The sequence below is a fragment of the Dipodomys merriami genome, unplaced genomic scaffold (assembly GCF_024711535.1).
Source record: "Dipodomys merriami isolate MVZ:Mamm:240054 unplaced genomic scaffold, mDipMer1.0.p SCAF_15, whole genome shotgun sequence".
Taxonomy (NCBI): Eukaryota; Metazoa; Chordata; class Mammalia; order Rodentia; family Heteromyidae; genus Dipodomys; species Dipodomys merriami.
The window spans coordinates 30383237-30408218 of record NW_027202826.1 but is presented as its reverse complement, the minus strand read 5'-3'; the positions used below and the strand labels follow the sequence as shown (position 1 = coordinate 30408218).

Sequence of the window (24982 nt, the reverse complement as noted above, 5' to 3'; positions counted from 1 at the left end):
ACTGACACTTGGGAACTAACATGCAAGGCACTTTGTGGCTCAAAAGCAAGCAGAAAAGTAGGTCATTCTGAAATGGTTACAGGCAGATATAGAAACAGAGCCCTAGACCTTTGCCACGTTAAGGGTGGGCAAAGGAATAGGCCAGAAGCTCAGTCTACTGTTAGAGGGGAGGAAGAGAGGGCCTAGTAAGGTAGCAATGAGCTGGGTGAAATGAAAGAGCAAAGGAGACCTATCAAATTCATTTTTCTTTTTCATTTTTTGAAAAGACTAAGGCTGGAACACTGGGTCTAGGCTCTGTCTATAATTTATTTTGCCCAAGGCTATCACTCTCCACTTATGCCACAGCACCACTTCTGGCTTTCTGTGGGTAGAGTATTGGAGCTCTGAAATTTGTAGACTTTCTAGCCTGGGCTGGCTTTGAACCACAGTCTTCAGATCTAGCATCCTGAGTAGCTAGAATTACAGGCGGGAGTCACTATTGCCAAGGTGACCTAGCAAATTCTATATCTAAACACCCTCAGCATTGAAATGGATCAGGCAGAGGCAAGTCTGTACTTTCCTACAAAGACTATCCAGACTCCATCATGCCTAAGAGATCAGCAGGTTACTCCCTGTTTATTCTTAAAAACACTTACAGAGCCAGCCTTCTGGAAATCATTGGCAAAGGTCTGCAATGGAATATACTTCTGAAGGTCCTTCTGTTTTTGAATGTTGCTGTATCTGAGAAATTGGATAAGAATGCAAAAAACACAAGGAATTAGCTTGTAGTATGAATTAGAGGATATTATTTGACAGAAAAAAGCATGAGATCCAGAATGCAAGCGATATTCCAAGGAAATGACATCTGGGAAGGAGGTCCATTATTTTCAAAAAATTACTCTGGGAAGAGGAGGACCAATATCTTCCTGTGTAGCAATACAAACACAACTGTTTAGAGAAATGTATTTGTATACGTAAATATATAGGTATATGTGTATATTTGTGTGTGTGTTTATATACATGTATATGTGTGTTAGTATGTTTATACATATATATATATTTATACAAACACACTCACACACACACACGCACATACACATATTGCCAGTTGTGGAGCTTGAAACTTGGGCCTGAATATTGACCTTGAGCTTTTTAGCTCAAGGCCATCACACTATCACTTGATCCACATTTCCACTTTCAATTTATTGGGAGTTTCTTGAAGATAAGAGTCTCAACAATCTTTCATATCTGGGCTAGTTTGGAACTGCAATCCTCAGGTCTCAATCTCCTGAGTAGCCAGGGCAATAGTGTCAGGACACCTACATATATTGTAGAAAATATTCACTCATGTCAATCAGCTGTAGCCCAGGAGACCTTAGGGCTTAAAACTAAATTTTCTTATGAGTAAAAAGTGCATTCTATTTATAAGTGTAGCCAGGCCACATAATTTCTGTTAATATGGGGAAAATCGATTGGGGACACTGTTCCCAGACTTGTATTCATTCACTAACAAATAAAAAAATAAGTATGAACATTGGGAAATACCTTTGAAGTAAAGAGCGCCATTTTTCTTTAGCTCTGAAGAACTGTGATTTAAAAAGAGAGAAAATATTATACAACACTTCACATTCATGCTATGATTTTAATTCTATCCTTAAAGAGACTGGCAGTCCAGGAGTATCAATGTGAATGTGAGTGGAATAAGAACCTACTCATAACTGGGGTTTGATGGACTCTACCTTTTCCTGGTGATCTGACTGTGATGTGAATTAGACTTTAGGGTGGAAAAGAACTTGGACTGATATGGAGAAACTTATTTTCTAACATGTGATGCAAGCTACCTGATCATAGGCCAGTCTCACAATGCCTTCCGTCCATAGTGATTAACACCAGACAGAGCAGATATGCTAGTCAACTATGAAAATGTTTTTCAAATTAAACCCTATGGAAGAAATTGGTCATTTTGACAGAATATTTTTAATCCAGCAAGACAGGATAAAATTTGGAAGAAAATTTTCAAATATTTCAAAGTTGCAAGGTTTCATTTCCTTATAGAAATTTCAGGACTGTAATTTGCTGTGTTATTTCTCAGGAAGCTTACTCTTTATTACCCATCACACTAAGTCTTTAATGATGAATGCTAAGATTGCTACTTACTGTACTCTGTACCATCAGCTTCTCTTGTTATATTTCTCTCCTCTGAAGGGATTGAAAGCAAACATTGGACCTCTTACTCACCCCTTATAACTTTTTATACCTGGCACACATTGGCTTTAGAAACACACTAAAGTTTTACTTTCCAAGTATTTTCTAGGTGTTACAAACCACATCACTATAAATATTATTGCTTTCATTTTGGGGTGAAGTTATACTGTGTATGTGTATGTATTTACATTTGTGAATACCAGGAATAGAATTATTGGGCATGTATCAATCCAATATTTTTCTCCTTATGAACCATCACATTTTTGCCATGTCTGCATATTTTTAATTCCTTCATTAATAGCTCCTCTACTTAACAATTCTATGCTGTCCTGTAACATGCTTCATCAGGAGAGAGGCACCCATCTTTTATGGCCCCTAACCTAACTACATATATACACATAATGTCTATTTCCTGAGGCCATGTTGCAGAATGCTCATAAAAGTCATCTGCCAAAGACCAAGGAGGCTGGACAGTGCAACAGCTTTAGAACGCATATGATTGGTGATGACCTAATTTTAATTTTTACTTAAAGATTAGTTTCTAGGAACCCCTCTTCTATTTCCTAATTTCACCAGCTTCTGTATCCTTGAGTTGCACTAAGCAATAAGAACTGAGAGCCTGCAGAGAACTATGCCTTAGAGAAGACCTGCAGAGGCCAACACACACAATTCCAGCTTCCCAATCTCTTTCGATCATTTTTCAAGACAAATTCATCAGAGAATTAATAAGTGGACAATTTTGGAACTATTTTCCTTCTGTATCTCAAACTTCTGAGGATGCATGAGGTCTTGGCCATGAGGAAAGTTGAACAGCATGCATTCAGTACAAACAGATGTATAAAACAGCTGGAAATGAGGGGTGCAGTTTGACAGCATGGATGAAACAATTTACACCTTCTTGGTGAATCCACATCTTTAAATCTATCTACATTCTCTGTCTTCATGCAGACGTAGGCATATGTGCTAGAAAAACTAACCTGCAGTTTAACAGTAAACCTTCTTTCAGATTACCCACACACCAAATATGATACACTCTACTTACAAAGAAGCAATATGCTAGTATGCTACAGAGCAATTGAAGTGCTTTGCTAACGATGATACATGTGTATATACATACATATAAATATATATCTTTGGAATTAAAATCATTCTCTATAAGGAATTACAAGGAGTGCAAAATTAATTTTTGAAACATACTTTCAGGATTCTCTAACACTTAGCTGAATGAATTCTATTACTGTGATGTAATATATAGGTAACACCTGGTCTTCCACAGTCAACATCCACTCTCCCCCAAGAAGATTCTGTAAACCCATTGAAAATCACTGGTCACAACCACTTCAATACTGAGCCATTCGAATATATTGGAATCTAAAAGTGTCTGGAGGTATGTATATAAAAGGTCACTATGAAGATCAAAAGTTACAGATCAGCCTAGAAGACAATCAGATTGCGACTTTGTTTCTTGTAATAAATTTAGATGAAAATAAGTTATATTTTCCATCATTTCTGGAAACTATGCGCATGGCTTTCTCATAGCATAACTACAATATTCACAGAGCATAGTTGTCAGTCTTACCAGAAAGTGACCTTGTATTTCTCCTGCGGCCAACTCAAGACAAAGGATTTTCTGGAACACCCATCACCATTTGCTGCTCTGTCCACACATTCAGCCATAGACAGGATATGCAGTGGGATTGTATCTTTTATCTTAAAGCATTTCGTATATCTGCAAAGAGAATTGCACACCATCACTCTTACTTTATTACTTCTTTTTAGCAGTGAATGCGTTTGAACTCAGGGCCTCATTACTATATCTGACATTTTTTTATGAAGGCTAACCCTCTATCACTGGAGTCTATCCCTGCTTCTGCATTTTTTGGAGGGTAAATGTATGTACATCCATGCCAGACTGGATTTGACTCACACTCCTCAAGTTTCTGCCTCCTGAGTAGCTGGGATTACAGTTGTGAGCATGCTGCCCTGGGGTTCTTTGGTGGATACTTACATGTTAGGAAGTGTCATTCAGCTAAATTGAAGTAATCACTGTCCCAATATCTACTTTTGTCATATTTAAATCAGATAAAGACTGTCACATCATTATTTCTTTGGTTGTTAAATATGTTTTTTTTGATGGGGCCTTTGTATGTTGTCTAGCCTAGACTCTAACTCTGGAGCCTCCTCTCTGAAACTTTTTGAGCTGAGACAGGCAGTTGATGGATCACAAGGCCATGTTGCTTTCTTCAGTCTGGACTATGTTCTCTACAGGAACACAGCATGGGACCTGCAATGATTTCTTGGGAAATAAACAAGGGATCTAAACTTATGCAAAACCAAATGAATAAAAATTCTAAGTTGTCTTAAATGTCATTTGTGAGTGAAAAGCATTGCGTGCTTTGCAGGAGAGCATGCAGTCCATACGTGCTTGGTATTAGACACCAGCAACACATTACTGAAGAGGAAGAGGTGCCGATTCTTGCTCCTCCAGCCTCTTCTCATTTGCACTGAGCTGTGGATGAGCAGGGCTCTGTCATTGTCCTCCAGGGACACAGGTGTGTCCTGCTGAGCATCCTCCTCAGGAAGATGGCTTTCCTGCTGCACACCAACACCACACAGAGTCAGTGTAAACATATGTCCTGGTTTTATGCGAAATGGATGGGGAACACACAGTGCCACAGGTGGTCTTCTCAATCCCAACCTGACTGTGTTACTGATACCCAGGGGACTTTGTGCTTTGGCTTTTAAAGCAAACAAAAAAGCTCTATCACTTTTTAAGATACAAGGAGGACAGATATAGAAACAGATCTTGGACCTTTTCTTCTCTAAGAAATGGAGAAAAGAACAAGGCAGGAAGCTAATGCAACTGTCCCAGGAAAGGAAAAGAATCTGGCAAGGGAGCGGTGAGCCAGGAGAAATGTTAGGGCAAGGCTAAGCAGATGACCACAGCAAACTGTCCAAACATCACTGCAAACATGAGAAGTGTTTTATAACATAATATGAATATCCACAAAGAAATAATTCCAAAGTAATAAAGTTCATTTTCAACATAACGACTTGTACTTCTTGCCCATGTAATGTACAGTATTTTCACAATAAAAAAAAGAAATAATTCCAAATTTCTTTTCTACTAACACACATAGTGGCCTAACTATACCTGCTTGGATGATTATTCCCACCTTATCAATATCTAATATTGGAGGAAGAGAAAATTGAGAAAGAACATCACAAAATATGTGAAACCGTTAAGAATTCCTAAATGTGAGGAAGTCCTTAGGTTTGTTGGCTGCACTCAGTCTCTTGTCAGTAGAGCTGTGGCTCTATAGTAATGGCCACTACATCAATAAATGGACACCTCTGCTCACTGGCTGAGGTTTGGGCAAGTCTCCTCCACACTGTCTCCCATGCCCTTTCACTCCCATCTCCTCTGAGAATGTGAGGACAACGGGCTTCACCCCAAGCTCTGAACAGTGTCAGCAGGGGCCACTTTTTATGAACAGTGTTGAAGGTCAGAGTCAGTGCACAAGGTCAGGAGAAGGAAGACAGAACACGTTCCAGGGCCGCCCTCTACAGGAACCTCAAAACCAGTATTTTCACAGACTACCTTGTGCAGGGAATCTGCACATGGTGAGCGTGGGGATTGCAGTGAACACTTGTATTTGTCCATTGCATGGCTCTAGACAGCAGAAATAGCTGCAACTCCAACAGAGACCGCAGTCAACTGCCTGGAATCTGAGCGCTGGTGGTTCCTCATTCTGTGATGTCTCGGATCTAAGGCTCATGCCATAACTGCCAGGCTGACATATCCTTGTATTTCCTGATTGGCTCTTTTCAACTTAATATAAACACATACACATATATATTTGTGATTATCAGAACAAATACACCGACTATACACATTTTTGCATTTTCTTTAATATAGCCCTGAATCATAACCCAGAATATTCACTGAAATTTCAGTGCTCTAAATAGGCCTATGGCCTGGATATTTAACAAAGAAAAAGAAAAGAAGTTTAATTGATAACTTCCAGGCTGACATATCCTCTTCCTTTCTTATTAGCTCTTTTCAACTTCCTAATCTAATCCTATACATGTTTACAATTGTTAGAACTTATACACATACTACATATAATTTGTGTTTTCCTTTAATATAGCCCTGCATCGTAGCTCAGAATATTCAATGAAATTTCAGTGCGCTAAGTATGCCTGGGCCTGGATATTTAACATAGAATAGATGTTTAATTCAAAATCATGAAGGAAGAATGTCCCAAATCATGGTATTCTGAAACTAGGCCTGTGGTCAGGGGCCTGGACTGGCTCATGTCTCAGAGACCAAGAGCACTGTGGAGAAAGCCTGTGCTGAGCCAGCCTGTGCTGGGCAGAGTGGGCAGGACAGGTGTTGCTCTTGTAATGCAATCCTCTCCAGAGAACTAACCAGAGCTCCAGAGATTTCTCTCATTCAGAGAGCAGCTTCCTTGTCATTGGATGATAGTTCCACATGTTCCTCTTCCTAAAGACCCCAACATCTCTCCCCACTGACTCTGGGACCAAGCTTTTATCAGGAATCCTCTTGGGTGAAACCAAACCTACACCAAAGCAGCAGATCCTCCATGCAGACACAGCAGATGCCAGGGTGATTCCACTGGAGACACACTGGTTATTTCCTCTTCACAGACACACCCACCACCTCTCCACACCTCCCACTATTACAACCCCTAGTCCATGCTCTTCTGATCTATGCTCTATAGTCTTATCTTTTGTAAACTGTTGTATGATCTGGACCATACAAGAAAATTCATTTTTACATTTTTTTTTCATTTTCTTAAGGGCATATTCATACTTATTATTGAAGGCATTTATCAGTTCATTTCTTTGAAGCAATTTAGTAATATCGTTTAATACATTTTTCTTCCTTCGTTCCTTCCTTCCTTCCTTCCTTCCTTCCTTCTTTCCTTTCTTTTGCTTACTTTTGTACATTATATATTTCTGTCTGTCTTTTTACTTTCTGTGTTTTTTCCCTTGGCACTCCTCTATTATACTTTGTGTATTTCTCTCTGCTTCTTTCCTGCTGGATTTCTTTCTCTATTTCCTTTTTACAACTCCTTTGACTTGAACTCATGGCCACCGTGACTTTCATGACCTTCTTTTGCTCAAGGGTAGCACTCTCACCACTTGATCCACAGCTCCACTTCAAGCTATTTTTTGGGGGGGGAGGCTACTTTTTGTAGATCAGAGCCTCTTGGATTTCCTTGCCCAGCCCACTTCACATCATGATCCTCAAATCAGGCTCCCTTGACTTCTTAAGCTTATATAACTCAGAGAGACACTGCCACAACTAATTTTTAAATTAGCTTTTTCAATGCTGAAAATGGTCTCATTTTGAGGTTTTCATGCACTTGTATAATGTACTTTGGTCACATGCTTATTATTCTAAAACTTCTTCTCCACATTTGAGTAGTTTTCCTCATGCAACCTTCATTCATATGGATAATTTTCTTCAAGAACACACAATAGTTAGTTTAACCTTTTGCCCATCCTAGGACTTTTGTGTTGCCTCCACTTTGGCTTCCTGCAAATAAAGCAACTCAAACCATCTTCATCCAGCCAGGTGCAAAGACCTCATTCCCACTCACCAGGCGCTCACAATCCCGGGACCTAAGCTTCCTGTAGGGTGTAGATATTGGAGCAGCTCTGTCCTGTGCAGAGTCATGGATAGAGTTACTATGTCTCAAGAAAAGCAAATATGCAAACAAAACAACCTTGCTGGATTGGAGAAGTCAAAAGGAAGCACCAGAGCTGTGAAATTCCTGAAGAAGTGAGTAGAAGCCAGATATTCAAATTTCTCAGTTTCTTAAGATTTCAGTAAAGCTTTCAAAACCAAAACCAAAACACTGAGGTACCATGCAGTCTGTGGTCTCCAGAGACATCTTAGTTTTTACATTTTTTAAATAATAGATTTATTGGACAAATGATTGTAAATGACTGGGATATTTTCATACATGCATACAACCTCCCACAGACCAAGTATCACCTTCCTTTTTAGACACCTACTTTCCATTATATCTTTAACACTTAAGATACATTTTCAAATAAACTCTAGCATCTGCCTATGAGAGAATGTGTGATGATTGTCATTTCGTGTGTGGTACATTTCACTTTACACACTGCTGTTCACCTTACCAGAAATGACAGGGCTTCATTCTTCTAAATTGATCTGTGTATATGGTACAGGAAATTTAGTCTCATGAATTTATGCCGCGGACCGGGTTCTGTCAGGACGAAGGAGGACACCTAGGGGAGGAACCTGGAATAGGATGGGGAGATGGCAAACAGACAACTCACACACATTAGGAGTGGATGCTGAGTGCGATTTAATGCAGAGGATAACAAACTTTTATAACAGAAGTCTCCATGAGAAAGGGCAAAAGGTTACACAATCTTGCTGCAGGGCTTCATTCTTGGGTGGTCACCAGCTGGTCGCCTGATAGGCATTTGTCTTTGGCTTATCTCTAAGGAATACAATGGGTTTGGATTTTGATGTTTGTCACCAATTATCCATTACCTATCTTTATAGAAGCCTTAACTTTCCCATAAGATCTTTCCTGTCTCTTCTTTAATAGTAAACTTTAAGGAGACCTAGCAAATCTCTTAGTAAATAGTAGGAAATTCTTCCTCCTAAATAATTATCTCAGCAATTGCCATACATTCTTTCTGTTTTAGCTGAGCCTACAGCTTCTTGTAAATCCCTTACAAATAATTCCTTCTGCTGAAGTGACTTTGTGAAACCTCCAATACTTTTATATTTACTTATAACTTGTCTCCTAGCCTCCATAAGAGGGGTTTCAGGGTAGCATGAACTCTGGTGAGTTCGTCATATTTTTAAGACATTCATCAGATATTGGAGTCGTCAACACTCTTAAGAAAGAGCTTTGAATAAGGGAACGTTGACAATGAGTAAGTACAAAAAGCAGTAGAAGCAGTAAAAGATTATAGGCACTCTTATGAGGGAAAGAAAGGCAGAAACACATCCTTTCCCAGGGGTTTGCCAGCCTTTCCAGGAGTAGGCCTCTTAGAAGCCCTATTCTCCGAGGTAGACTTCGGTGAAGTCCCAATACTCGGAGATAGGTTTTTGAAGCCCCATTCTCAGGTTTGAAAGCTGGTTTCCCATGCTAAGCAGACTCCACTGTAGTCGGCGTGGCAAATTTAAATCAAATTTATAAATGAGGGGAGTAGAGTTTTGGAGAAAAAGAAGCAATGATTTTCAAAAATACCCAAGCAACATATGCATCTGCTGCTGGGAGGTCAAAGAAAGAATAGAGAGTTCCAGTTGTAGAGAATGAGGCAGGAAGATGGGTTTCAGAGTGAAGCCTGGCAATGTAGTTTTCTGACTACACAAGGTGAGGCATGCATTTAGTCTGCATGGTCCCATTGTGACTACGTATTAGCAAATTGGCTGGAGGAGGATCCTGGAATTGATTTGCTTCTGGTTCTGAATATTCCTCAATCCATGGGCAGTGATTTAAAGATAGGTATGTGAGAACCTTGCCTGCAACTGTGAACATATTTCTGAGTTCTTTCTCAGGAGATCTGTGGGGAGATAGGTACAAGAAACCAGAGATCGAGAGAGGGAAGAGAAGCAGACAGACACAGGGACCAGAGACACAGAGACAGAGAGAGACAGACAAAGAGACAGTGAGAGAAAAAGAGAGATTCTGTTTTTTTCTTTTTTTCTTTTGACAATCCTAGCTTTTAAAATCTGGGCCTGGGTTCAGTCCCTGAGCTTCTTTTATCAAAGCTAGTGCTCTACTACTTGAACCATAGTGATGTTTTTGGGTTTTTGAGTATTTGAGATAAGAGTCTCATGGATTTTCCTGCTGGGGATGGCTTTGAACCATGATCCTCAGATCTCAGCTTCCTGAGTAGGTAGGATTAAAGACACGAGCCACTGGATCCTGGAAAACTATGTCTTTATAAGACTTGGGTAATTTAAACTATACTGCCCAGTTCAATATCCTCAAAGTCAGACAAGTATTTTTGTAATAAAAATGAATATATAAATATAGAAATGTAGATGAGAGACATAGTTAGATGAGAGACATAGAAATATATTCCGGTAAATATAAAATAGAAATTTAACGTCATCATTGAAAGCCAATTAATATATTTACATGTGTGGTATGTGTGTGTGTGTGGGGGGGGGGTTATGTGTGTGTGTGTGTGTGTGTGTGTGTCTGTTTGCTGGTTCTGAAAGTACAACTCTGTTGGGTCTTTGCCCATCCCAGAAAAGACAGACCGGGTCTGAGGAAAGGTATCTGTGGGGCTTGCCAGTTCCCCAGCCTCCCTCAGGCCAGGAGATAATCAGACACAGCGGGGAACCAAATCCAGCAGGTAGAAAACTCATTTATTAACAGAGAGCAGCCCTTTTGAAAGCCAAACAGGGCAGGTGGCTTGGCAAGGGAGGAAGAGGAACCAATCACTGTCAAGGTCACACCCTATCATGCACCTGAGCCTTCATGGGCTGGTTAGGCACTGATCGGAAGATCAGTTGGGCTCTGCCCACTCTACTCTCTCCCAGCGCCATCTTTGCTGGCAATGTGCTCTACAGTAAGTTAGGCTCTGCCCACTCAACCCCCTCCCAGTGCCATCTTTGCTGCCCATGTGCTCCAAGGAACTCAGGGCTTGAGTGCTCTTGCTAAACACATGTTGCTAAGGACTAGCATTTTGCTGCTTGAGCCACAGCTCTCCTTCCTGGTTTTTAGTGGTGAGATGGAGATGTGTCTCAACCACTTTCCTGCACAGACTGGCTAGGAACAGATTCCCTCGATCTCAGCCTCTTGAGTTGGTAGAATGACAGATATGAGCCACCAGTTCCTGACTTGAGAGATAATTTGCTAAGACAATTCACCTATTTCTAGAATGAAGTAGATACCCATACCAATGACCATTACTTTGATTTTAGAAATGTTTATTTATCACATCACAAAGCATAACTGATTGATACATATGCAGTGTTATTGCCAGTTTGGTAGTGATTAGTATCAGAATGGTTATCAGCCTTTCTTCCCACACAACTAGACAATTGGGATCTTATCACAGTTTGAGGGTCCCGTAGATTTTATTTCATTTTGTAAGAGTTGACAAGGTATGTAAGAGAACATAGAAGACAAGCGTCAGTTTTTCCTGCATGTAATTCTGGCTAGTCAGAAGGATGCCATCTGAAGAACATGATTGGAAGACAGGCTGCTCAGTGTAGGCGATGAGAATTTTTATCTCTACTTGAAAGAGTGTGGTGAGTAGAGTTGTGTGGCATAAAATGGTGAATACTTGCATAGAAGCCAAGGACATCTCTCTGTATGCATTCAATCACTGGAATATAACTAGAAAAAATAATTAATACTATGTAAATACAGTTATAACAAATTGACTAGAGAAGGCTCAATAGTCAGGGGTCATATGTGTTGAGTAGAGTTGCAATTTAAAGTAAAAAAACACACTAGGATGCAGTCATGGATTTAAACCGACTATTATGAAAGGATTTCAATATTTTTAACAGATCTTATCCAGGCATTACCTTGACGATAAATGAACACAGAGTTTCCCATAAGGTTGATATTTACAGGGTGACATTTAAATAGCAGCATAAATACTGGTGGGGCAAATATGCTTGTGAGCCAAGGACTGGTGCTGAGATCACATGGTATAGAATAGAATATATAATATTGTACATTGCATTATATATACTATATATATCTACCCACAAATACAGTGCATACGCACATATTTAGCATGGTCATTCCTCTGCATATGTTTACTAAGGCCTAGTATGCATTAAGAGCACTAAGACATTAACAATAGATTAGAGGTGCTGGCAAGGTCACTCAGTGGTTGAGTGCTTGCCTTGCATGCATGCGGTCCTGGGCTCCATTCCTCAGAAACACATTTGCAGAAAAAGCCAGAAATGGCACTGTGACTCTGGTGGTAGGGCACTAGCCTTGAGCTGAAAAGCTGAGGGACAGTGCCCAGGCCCAGAGTTCAGGCCCCTCAAGTAACAAAAAGAAAAAAAGATTAGATTAAAACACTCATCACATTGGATTATAATGAAAGAGTGTGATGCAGATCAGTCTCATAATGTGTCACTTGATTTCACATTACACATAAAGAAGTGTTTTCTGGCCCCTCTTTGCCCTTTCTGAGTGGTGGGCTGGACCACTCTTGTGCTATAGTGCCAACCAGCTTTCTCAGGTGAACCACTTCGCGAACACACAGGTCTTCCAGGTACTGCCACACAGAATGTGACCTGTTGACAGGAGGGCTTCTAAGGGACTAAAGGCCCGGTGGCTGGATGAGGTGCCCTGGATGAGGTACGATTCAAATTCTGGTATACACGGCAATGCAGAGACAGTGAGGTTCAGCACACTGCTCAGATTCTGTGCAATTTACAAACTATGCATTGTTTGTTTCTGGAATTCTCCTTTAATGTGTTCAGACAATTGACTGAGGTTCACTGAAAGTGTGCTAAAGAGAACTGCTGATTTGGGGGATAATATCACAGAAAATAAGTGTCTTAACAAAGAGGATCAACTATCTACATTGGGATACAGAGGAAACATGCCAGAAACCACCCCAGAATGCAATGTAGATGGTCTTGAAAGGGAGGAGAAAATCCACAAGTCAGCTGTCAGTTGTAGCCTATAAAGTTAATTTGAGCTACTCAGCATACTGAGGTCTGAGCATACTGAGGTGAGGAATCTTTTGAGACTCTTATCTCCAGTTAACTACCAGGAAAGCCAGTTGCCAGGTGCCGGTGGTGGCTCATGCCTGTAATCCTAGCTAATCAAGGGGCTGAGATCTTCCAATCCTGGTTTGAAGCCATCCTGGGAAGGAAAGTCTATGACTCTTATCTCCAATTAGTTGCATCAAAACCTGGAAATGGTGCTGTAAATCAACTGGTAAAGTCCTCACCTGCAGCAAAATTATCCCAGTGATATCCCCCAGGCTCAAAGTTCTAGACCTACTCCTGAAACAAAGGTAAACACAACAAAAAACCCAAAGGGTAGCTGTAGCTCAAGGGGTTGAGCACTTGCTTCAAGCAAAAACGCTCAGACTCTCTTAGACTTCAGCCTCCTGAGTAACTGGGATTCTAGGAAAGATACTGACACCCACTTGTTTCTCTTTTCAATTAGCTTAAAATTATTGGCAAGAGTTTCATTTTGGTTTTCTATACATTCATAGACTACACACTTTTTAATTACATTCCCCTATTATTCAGAATCCTTTTCATCCACATTTTTGGTGAGTTCCTTTCACTACTTTCATGCTCTTAGATAATTTTCTTCAATGACCCAGGACAGGCTGTTTGACTTTGTGCCCATGGAGGATTCTGTGTTGCTTCCTCTTTGGCTTATTACAAATGAACTGCTCTTTGGATCTTCACACAGCAGGGATGGGAACCTCTCATCCACACTCCCCAGGCCTTTAAGCCTCCCAGAATCCTTAGAAGCATATGCTTCTTGTCAGTGCATAGTGTAGAACACCTGTCTAGCCAGGCCATGGATCCAGTCACCATGCCTCAAAACAAACAAAGAAAATCCTTGCTTGATTGGAGAAATTAAAAGAAGGTAGAAGAGGGGCAACTTACCCAGTGTGGTAAGTAGAAGACAGAAATTCAAATTCATCAGCCCCTCCAGACTTCATTTAAAGCCTCTCACAACAAAGCTAAATTTGAGGGAGCATGTGGACTGTCACCTGCAGAGTCTCTATCCACTTCCACATTGTTATTACAACATGTTTATTGTATAAAGTAATGGAGTTCACGGGGATATTTCCATAAATCTGACAGCCTGCTATGACCAAATAATGCCATTTGGGTATCTAACTTCCCTTACACCAGTAGTAACTACATTATATTGACAAAATATTAACACTGGAGAAAGTCACAGGAAAATAGTTGTTTTCCAGAGAGTGGTGAACTACTCTAAAGACTTTCCCAAAGCAATGAGATAAACACCACAAGAACATGAAAGGGCAAAATAGAAATATGTGATAGAAGTCCTGAGGTTCTGAATCTAAGCTCAATTTCTGAGATGAATCCTGGGGAAGAAGCTATAATTAGAGACCATTAATAAATCAGACCTGGATTTTCTAAGAAACCTCCATTAAATTTATATAATTGGTAAAATTATTTTTTCACAAATTATCTGAAAGGAATCTTCAGATTATGACATGATCCTGCTTGATTTGAGAGCTGAAAGAAACTAACTGTGAGATTGCACAATTAGATAGCCTTTTGAAAACAGACACCTCTTGCCATGGCTTTGGTCTCCTGACAGGGTAATGAGCTGTGATCACCTTTGGGAAGAGATAGAGGTGGTGACCTGGCCTGCACCATTCCCCTCAGGACAGAATCTTCTGCATTAGCCATGGCTTAAAGCATCTCCCAAGCCTGGGCAGCCTCCCTGCTGCTCCTCCCCAAGGGCAGTTCAACTGTTCATTGAAATTGTTCCTGCTTCCTGAGGCCACCTGACATTTCCACAATACCTGAAATCTCCTAAGAGACAGGAGCGAAGTCTTTGGCAAATATTTTGTGAGCATTTTCAATAAAAAACTGCACCAGGGCAACCTGTAACACAAAAGGAGACATGTACACTTCTCTTGTCTTCTGGCAGTTATGAATCCTCTGATATGTGAATCTTGGAGCAAACACACAGAGGCTTGAGGAATGTGGGGAGAAATTCAGAATTCAAATTGGAAATGATGTATAAACCACTTTTGTCAATGACACAATTTACAACCTATGGATGGTGTTTATAGACCAGAACTTGAAACACAATGAATGGACTAGAGGCACAGTGAGTCATTTGCTTAACTGCCAACTTCTTTGTAATGTCCAAAATTATATATTCCTTATGGAATAATTGTTATACCTCTAAATAGAATGTTTTACTTACTGTTGTATATAGTAATATTGAAAAGAAAATCATTGAATAGAATGAACTGATGAAATTCCCTTCCAAAGTGCCCTGCCTTAAACTCAGGCCAGCTTGTGTGTGGAGCTGTGGGGAAGGAAGAGCCCCTGCAGAGGAGCTCTGTGTCATGCAGCTGCAATCCCTGCTCCACACTGCTGGGCCTCAACCCTGTGGCAGGGTGAGCCTGGCAACTCCACTGGTCTCATATACCCTCTGTTTATGTGGAGACTTTTTAGAATAGTTCACTAGTTTCTATTTTGTGTTGTGAATGAGGAATACAGTATATTGATTATATGTTAGGCATTTCTAAAAATCCCTGAAGAATCTTTCCCTTCAGTTGTGTTCATTTGGGAGGAAAAGTTGAATACCTTTCATTAGTGGGAGGTAATCATAAGGAGCTGAGCTCAGAGAATACTGAAGGATGCTAGTCTGTTCCTCTCATCTCTCTGTCTCACTCTATGGACTAGATCAGTAAACGTTATTAGATGATATGCATTACAAATGGGAATCTGATGACTTATCAACAGGGACCAATATTTCTCTGAATAAAAACAACTGACAGAGGGATGCTAGGCATAGGATAGAGATCCTAGCCTTGATGGTTTAATCCCCTTCTTAACAGCAAGTGTCTGGACATGAACAGAGCACTGGGCAGAATCTCCACCTCCATTGTAAAGAGGAAGGCACTAATTTGAAAAACATCCAGGAATCACAGATCCACAATGACAAGAAGAGAGCTGAACTTTGCTGGTTGGACTCACTGTCTCCATTGTCATTCTCCTTTCTTCCCTAGGGTTTGTCAGCCTAGACTCTTCTATACTGAAGGGAAAGAGAAAGGACCACACTGCTGCTTTCTCCTTGCTGCACATGTTCCTAAACCTCACCAGAGATAGGGTGAACTCCTCTTGCTCCCAAGACCTGCAGTTCATTGTGTCCTTAAATCCTGGACTGTCAGGCATGTCTTTCCACATCCAACCAGCCACTCTGCTTATCAGGATGAAGCTAAGAGAGGTCATTACCTTTCTCATGAGTGGAATATCAAATCCTGCCCTGGCATCAAGGGGCGGAAACATCAAGCTGGTGGTTGTGGACACAGCTAGGTTGTAGGAGGTCATCAAGTTTAGGGAGGAATTCTGGTGGATTTGGCTTAACATTCCAAACAGATGTTTCAGCAGCAGTTGGTTGACTCTGGGCAGCATTTCTAAAAGACTGAACTCAGAAAAACACACTTTCAGGTAAGTAATTACTTGTGGCACATTCTAAATACACAAAGTGCCTTTTCTATATGTTGGACTGAACTAATTGAAAGTATAAAGAGAGAAGGATATACTTTAACCTACTGCATAAAATCTATCCTTGAGATGACTACACTACATATATTCATGGAACAGATGTAATTAGAACAAAAGAATGATAGTGTCTTATAAATTAAATCCTGTATTGGTTCACACTGTACTCAAGAAAAATCTTCCTGAAAAATTAAACAGCTAAATTATTTCTGAAATGGCAATTATGGAGTCAGGTTTAGTGATCACATCTCAAAATACATACTATAATGAGAGACTCATTTCAAGAAAGAATGAATATAAAAAATTTCATTGAAGCGATATAGACTTTGATGTTTATGTTAGTATTTGACCAAGCTGAGATCTTGCCCTCCCTACATGGGTCCATCAGTATAATCTGCTATCCATCAGTGTTGACTTTCCTTATGTGTACATGTGAAAGAAGCTATGCAAACAATACCACAGGAAAAAACTCATTCATACAGAGTATAATTGCCTGTCTCTGTGAACTTTTGCATGTATGTGACCAAATGAAAGTTTTACCACACTCACAATTATTTCAGCACCTCAAACTCTCTACTCCATGAGGCTATTTTCCCTAAGAGTGTAAAAGTTGGATTTTTGAGTCCTACCCAGAGCAGACTCATTTCCTGAATCCTACCTCTGGGCCAGAATGATTTTCTCCTCTTCACAGTCTTCATCCATGATCCTAAGCCATGTCTCACAGATGCCAGTGTAAAACACACCGCCTTGCACATTGCGAAGAAAATCCTTCCAGAGACAAAAGCAGGATATTCTGATGGAACAAACTATGTCATACAATTATAACATGCAGGTGGAAGAAATGTATTGATCCCCATCCCTTCTCAATGAGTGAATCTGTGACCTACTGTGCCCTCTCTTCACTTCCCACATAGACAGGTGCCAGCAGCCTCCCCACCTGAACTGAAAGCACAAAGCAGAGCATGGCAGTGCTGCTGAGGCAGGAAGGATTAGGGATCTGGTGAAGACAATTTAGAAACAGGTATTTGGAAACATGCATGTGCTATATTTGCTTCAAACTGAAAGAAGAAGGAAACTTCTTTTCTCAAGGAACAGACTCTGTTTCATAACAGGCTACACCCCTTCCTGAGAGGAATGCCCTTTCAATTAAAAAATACACCCACACATCACAAACCAGAATGGAAAACAAGAGCCAGGAACATCAAAAGATCTAAGTGAACAGTCACTACTTTAAGAATCTTCACAAACACGCACCTGCATTAGGTACTGTGGGAGTGAGGACCCATCTCCCCGTTCTCTGAAAACTCCTACTTGACAGGAACAATCTACTCTCAAGGACAATGCTAGGAATGCAGTGGTTCTAAATCCTATTGCTGAGCAGAAATAGGCCCACACATTTCACCTGTTTCTTTGCAGTATTCTTTGAAAAAGTAGTGTTTTGTTAACTGAATACTTCTGTACATATCATATGGGAAGGATTAGGTATACAGTATGTTAGTTCTGAATTTTGGGTAAAAATTCCCCAACACTCTGGAATGAATGAAATACATTATCTTACACCTGTGAGTACCAGCTGGTTACCTTTTCTTTTACATCAATGAACAGTGCCTATATTAGGTTCCTTTCAGCCTGTTGGGTTAAAGCACCTGTCCAACCACATCAACATGCATCAATAAGAATTTAGATGTAGCACTCCTTTATGATGAAGGTTCTGGAAAAATTAGGAATCCAGGGAACATTCCTCAATACGATAAAGGCTGTATATAATAAACCTACAGCCAGCATTATACTTAATGTTGAAAAACTAAAGACATTTCCTCTTAACTCAGGAATGAGACAAGGATATCCACTCTCTCCACTTCTCTTCAATTTAGTATTAGAATGCCTAGCTACAGCAATAAGACAAGATGCAGACATAAATGAGATCCAAATAGGGAAAGATGAAGTAAAACTCTCCCTTTTTGCAGATGACATAATCTTGTATTTAAAGAATCCCACAGACTCCACTCCCAAATTACTCAAGCTGATTCAAAATTTTGGTGAAGTAGAAGGCTATAAAATTAACCCTCAAAAGTCAATAAGGATACAAGTGGACCCCTTGCAACAATGAGAAGTACAAGTTGTCACATGGAAAACGATCTTAACAACTTTGTTGGGGGAGGGAGGATTAGGTGGAAGGGTACAGGGTAGGCTGAGAAGGTATGGGAAAGGAAAACAGAGGAGGAGGCTACAATGCTTGATAAGAAATGTTCTCACTATCTTGCCCATGTAATTTTAACCACTCTGTACAGTATTTTCAAAATAAAAAATTTTAAAAAAAGAAATAAAAAATACAATGGCTTTTCTGTATGCGAACAATAAGAAAAGCACAGCTGAAATCAGGAGAGCAACTCCATTACTAATAGCCGTCTCCCAATAAAATACCTAGGAATTAACTTAACCAAAGAAGTGAAGGACCTCTATGATGGATACTTTAAAATCAAAGCAGAACTTAGAAAGAGGCAAAAACTCCCATGTCCCTGGATTGGAAGGATCAACATCGTGAAAATGGTTATACTTCCCAAAGCTATCAACAAATTCAATCCAATACCTAACAACATTCCAACCTCATTCTAGAGGAAATAGAAGAGGCAATCCAAAAATTCATATGGAACAATAAAAGACCCAGAATAGCAAAACAATCCTCAACAGAAAGACCAGTGCTGGAGGAATAACAAATTTCAAACTCTACTAAAAAGCCATACTAATCAAACAGCTTGGTACTGGCACAAGAAGAGACCACAGGACTAATAGAATAGAATTGAAAGGCCAGAAATGAACCCACAGACCTATAGCCACTTCATCTTCAATAAGGGAGCTAAAAAATAGAATGGACGAAAGACTGCCTCTTCAGTAAGTGGTGCTGGCAAAATTGGTTAATCACTTGTAGAAAACTAAAGCTAGATCCTTATATACCACCCCGCATCAGAATCAACTCCAAATGGATCAAAGATCTCAGAGTCAAACCAGACAGTCTGAAAAAATTACAGTACAGAATAAGAGAAACCCTTGGTCTCCTTGGCATAGGCTGAAATTTTCTTAATAGAGACACAGAAACACAACAAATCAAAGAAAGGTTGGGATTTCATGCAAATGGGATTGCATGAAATTACAGAGGTTCTGCATGGCAAAGGACATAGTTAGCATGAGCAATAGAGAGCCCACAGATTGGGAGAAGATCTTCACCATCCATACAATGGACAAGGGTCTCATATCTAAAATTTACCTAGAACTCAAAAAAATTAAACACACCAACAACTGCCAAAGAAATAAAAAGAAACAACTGCCCAATTAATAAGGGGGTTAAAGACTTAAAGAGAAACTTCTCTGAAGAGGAAAGAAGGATGCCAATAGATACATGAAAAAATGCTCAACCTACCTAGCCATAAAGAAATGCAAATCAAAACAATATTGAAATACCACCTCACACCAGTTAGAATGGCTATAATCAAGAACTCTAATAACAACAGATGCTGGAGGGTATATGGACAGAAGGGAACCATTCGGCTTTGCTGGTGGGAGTGTAAACTTGTACAACCACTTTAGAAAGCAGTATGGAGCTTCCTCAAAAGACACCACATAGAGCTCCCCAATGACCCAGCAATCCCACTTTTGGGCGTTTACACAAATGATCACAAACAAGACCATACTAAAGCTATCAGCACAACTATGCTTATTGCACCATTATTTACCATAGCTAAGATATGGAACCAACCCAGATGCCACTCAGTAAATGAAAGGATCAAGGAAATGTGGTATAGATACACAACGGAATTTTATGCCTCCATCAGAAAGAATGACATTGCCCCATTTGTTAGGAAATTGAAAGACTTGGAAAAAAATACATTAAGTGAAGTAAGCCAGGCCCAAAGAAACATAGGTCCCATAGTTTCCCTTATTTGCAATAACCAGCATATGACTGAGACAAGCAGAAATGGTCACATACGTTGATGTTAGGCGAAATGAACCCCAAGGTAAGGCCTCAAATGTTTTTTCTTTCTTGAAAATGTTTCTAATATAGTTATATTATTTTGTTGCTTTGTATATCCCTCTCCAATGGTATAAGCCCTGTTTTCACTGTATTTGATGTTCATATACTTTGTATTGGGAAGGGGAAACAAAGGAGGAAGCAACAATGCTTGATAAAAAACATACCATAACTCCTCTGTACAGTACTTTCCCAATTAAAAAAAAAGAATTTAGATGTTGCCAACTTTGGAACTTTGAATCTCAAGGTGAATGACCTGCACATGTAAGCTTCTCCCTCAAGATCATTTTGAACAACTGATCACTAATTCTTGATCCCATAACTTGGCCTATTAAAATGTATATATAGGGCTGGGATGTAGCTCAGTGGCAAAGCGATTGCCTAGCAAGTGCAACGTCCTGGGTTCGATCCCCAGTACCAAAAAAAAAAAAAAAGATAAAATGTATATATACAACATGACACAAGGGGAAAAATGCCCACAGTGTTGGGTGTTGTGTTAACATTCTCAAAATGGCTTCATGGTACATTCATCATGGTCCTGAGCTTATATTTATCTCCAGGCTGGGTTAGCAGAACTCTGTATGCGTCTGTCATGTTATCACCAAGTGCAAGACCAGAGAAGCTGAGATGCACTAGTCTATCTCTGGCTAGTCAGTGATGTGAGTTTCAAGTCAGCAGTACCAAAATTGTTATTCCATGCACAGTAATGCATGCCTATCTTCCTGGCTGAAAATTATTAGCATGGCTATTGTCTACACCAACAATGAAAGGACATAAAAAAGACCTAGACCAAGTAAGAAAAAAATTATTTTTATAAAGCCATTCTTAGTCATTGTCACATGATTTTCTGCAGTAGTGTTCACAAAGAGCAAAATCTATAGATATATTGGTTCTCTATTGAATACTTCCTTCTACAAGCATAAAGATATTTGTAATCTAAATGTATCATTTCAAACTTTATGTACGGTTGGTGAAACTCAGGTGAATTTTCAGAGAGCACAGATGTTTGGGCTACTTAATTCAAGTTAATGATCAAATTTAAGGGTAATGTGGTAAGAACTGACTTTTTAGGTAACTATAATAGTGGGATGTATGGGAAGAAAGGAAAACAGAAGAAAAGGTGCAGATGGAGGATACTGACAGAAGAGGAGCGTCTGCATATCCACACCAACTTTCCTGTAAAGGTATTGGAGATGGGAAAGAATGGTGCATTGAGCTGGCTATGCTGGCCTGGCAAATCATGATGGGACTCATTCGGGCCTTCACCTTTGGTTATGAATGTTTACAAATTCTATATGATTTTGTGCCTTTGTGCAACCTTCCTTAAAGAAGGCAGTGCTGGGTGCTTGTTTGACAAATATGTAGCAGGACTTGTTGGTGCTCATAGTTGTATTGTCATGGCGATTTACAGTGATACAGTAAATCAGATCACTCATTAGTTACTTTGGGCATGGGTGTTCAGGTGGGAAGTTGAGAGGAGCTGAGGTGAGAAGACAAAGTAAACAGACAGAACACACAGACATGTGTCTTTTCATTTCCCACATGCTTGATGTGTGAGGCCCCTCATGGTTCTTGGGTGATTGTGGTGCTGGTGATGCAGTGCTGTGGGCTCACAGTGAAGCTGCCTCCCTGGGTGATGCTGGCTGTGTCCTACCTTTAACACTGAGGCGACCACAAACACGGATTCCTGGTGCAGGTCCACTGGGGCTCCACACATGAGTTTTTCTTTGAGGGCTCTGACGGCATTGATGTTGCCTGACTTTATGAAGATGCCCTCGGTGAGCCGCCCCTCCTGACTGAGGAAGGAAATCATCTCCTGTGTGGAGGAGAGGAAAGAAAGCCTGGGTCCTCCATGTCCACCGGCACAGAGCAGCACCTCACACTTCTCTAAGTAAGATGTTTGAGTGTGCAAAGCTCCAGTGTTCAAGCTAGGCGACCTCATTAATAATTATGTTCAGTTGTTGGAAATATATTCTTTTGTTGTTCTCTTATTGCAGGGTCAGACTCAGAAACATTGAACAGTGAATGGATTTGTCTGTGTAATGAACTGACTCCTGCACCTTCTGCTGGACCAGCCTCCTTCTTACACACGTGTCCCCTCACACCTTCCCAAGAATGCTAGCTTCCTGCGCATTTCTTCTTTTTTAATTTTCCATTTACACCTTCTTTAGTTGCAAGATTCTTCACATCACATTCATACTTAGTCCATTAGGAAGTTTTCCCTGATTGTATTCATCACTGGGGCCTTGCTCTCTTTGGTTCTATTTTGGTGTCCCCTGTTTCAGAGTGGAGGAGTTGTAATGTGACCTTGGACACAGTCCCTTCCTAAGCCCTAAGCCTTTTCCTCCCGCAATCCTTTATTGATTCTTTGGGTCCTTCCCTCCATCTTTTCTTTCCTCTTCTCCTTTCCTTCCTTCCCTCCTTCCTTCCTTCCGCCATGCACACATATGGCTCCGGTGAAGTTCAAAGGCCCACTAGCCAGGCTGTCTTTGTTTCCCCTTCCCATCCCTTCCCATTCTCCCCACCCCTCCCCCCGAATCCTAGCCGCTTCCTGCACTCCCACCCCCCCTCCTGGCACCAAAGTTCTAAAGTTGGTTTTCCACATTACAACTTGTACATCTCATTTCTGACCCAAACTTCTAATCCTCTTTTTTGCTAGATATTTTGGAATAGTAATCAGTGGACATTTCCTCCTGGGCTGGCCTGAAATTTTAGTCCTCCAGGTTTTGGTGTCCCAATGACCTGGGATTATAATAATGTACTGTTTTAGTACAGTAGTATGTCCAATTTTGGATTTTCTACTATTTTTCTAAACGTGAGATTAGAACTAGGGTGATCCTATCTGCCTCCTAAAAATTCTTGGTACAATGTGAGACCAGGGCATTCTCTGTTGCATCCAAGGGAAAATTCCCATCATGTGTTAGTGATTGTACACATGATAGACATCCGTTCATCCAATCCTCACACACACACTATAGTAAATTAGGATTTTGGGTGTGCATGTATGCATGTCCTGAAGCTTTGAACTCATGGTTTGAGTGCTGTCACTGAACTTTGATGCTCAAGTCTTTTGGCCTAAACCTTCAGCTGAAGTTCTGCCTCTGGTTTTTCAGTGCTTCATTAAAGACAAGAGTCTCATGAACATTCCAGTCTGGGCTAGCTATGGAGCAGAAGTCTCACATGTCACACTCAATCTCACACTTCTGAGGAACTAGCATTACAGGTGATTCAGTGCTGCCTGGTTAATATACCATGAAGGAACAGTGAAAACAATATCAATGGTTTTTCAATGATACTCTACCTCGTTACTTAGATTTTGTTGGTTTCTATCAGAGGTTGAAGCTTCTTTTTCAAACAAATGAAAGCAAAGTAATATCTTTCTTTTCCCTTTTGCATACATCACCTAAGAGTCACCATTGTAGCCAGTTTGAAGCACACAGTCCATTGGCCTTCAGTACAAACACAATACTGTGTGACCAGCTTCCTCAGAACTTGTCCATTTTCCTCCATAAAAAGGACAGATCTATTAAACACTATCTGTCCATCCTCCTCTCTGAAACCCAACAACCACCAGTGGGCTTTTCTGATGCTAGGAACCATTAAAATATGATCTTGTCTAATATATGTAAATACCTAGACTGAGGAACGTCTGAGGAATGTCTATGTATGTGACTGGGGACATTGGCAAGTTGGAAGAATAAAGCTGGAAGGGAGCATGAAGGAGGGAGACTTAGAGCTTCACATGCACAGTGCCTGGTACTCCAGGTCTGCAGCAGGGAATGTTGCTGCTGGTGCACCAGTCCCCCACTGAAGAGAATACTTACCTGATGGGCTTGACTTAGGGAATTGTACATTTATACCTGGTAGCAATAGTAACCAAGCACCCCCACCCATTGTCTGATGCTTTGCTGAATTGGACCTGGGGCTCCATGAGAACACTCCTCTCCCTCCCCTCCACACTCAGGAGGTTCCTCTCCTCAGGAAGGCAGCAGATACCAAAGTGGGACCTACCAGAATAGGGGAGGGTAGTTTTCCATCCTTACAAGCAGCCTCCAGGGAAGTCCCAAAGAGCAGTCTTGTCTTTACACTTGAAGATTTCAGGGGTCTGTTCTCCTTGGCTGTGCTGGACCGACGCCCAAAAAGCCAGTTGATGAAAGATCTTCCCCTTCCTTCTTTCTTCTGCTCTGACTCTAAAGAAGCAACAGTTTTCAAGGGATCACTTTAATTTCCTAGAACCTAAGCTTCTGTGTCAAATTATCCACATTCTCTAATGGCTTAATTCCCCTTACAATTGAGTCTTTGCCCAAATCGGTAAACTGTTGGTCATAGCTAGAGGCCTGAGCACATTCAGTTTATCTTTCTGATATTGTGGCCAGCTCTCTTGCACCTACAAAGTTCCTGAGTTGAAATAGGGCTGTCCGGTGTATCTTTCTCTTTTGAAAGGGAAAGCTACCATTCCAGTGGAGTTTTATAACCATTCACATTGAGAGCCATTCTCCTCCTATTTGAATTTCTGCATG

General features: G+C 40.5%; 1 protein-coding gene across 3 annotated transcripts in view; it reads right to left on the bottom strand.

Moving 5' to 3' along the window:
- Positions 1–11119: 11119 nt before the first annotated feature.
- Positions 11120–24982, bottom strand: part of LOC138827018 (rho GTPase-activating protein 20-like) — a 29366-nt gene continuing 15503 nt past the window's right edge. For 2 of the 3 annotated variants that reach the window (XM_070022521.1, XM_070022522.1), the window contains exons 13-18: positions 24474–24666; positions 22117–22278; positions 17094–17203; positions 16166–16355; positions 14719–14800; positions 11120–11558 (exon numbers count right to left, since the gene is read on the bottom strand). In XM_070022521.1, coding sequence (XP_069878622.1) covers positions 14729–14800; positions 16166–16355; positions 17094–17203; positions 22117–22278; positions 24474–24666 — 727 coding nt within the window. In that variant the 3' untranslated portion in view covers positions 11120–11558; positions 14719–14728. The remainder of the gene's footprint in view (positions 11559–14718; positions 14801–16165; positions 16356–17093; positions 17204–22116; positions 22279–24473; positions 24667–24982) is intronic. The other variant, XM_070022523.1, reaches the window with a different exon arrangement.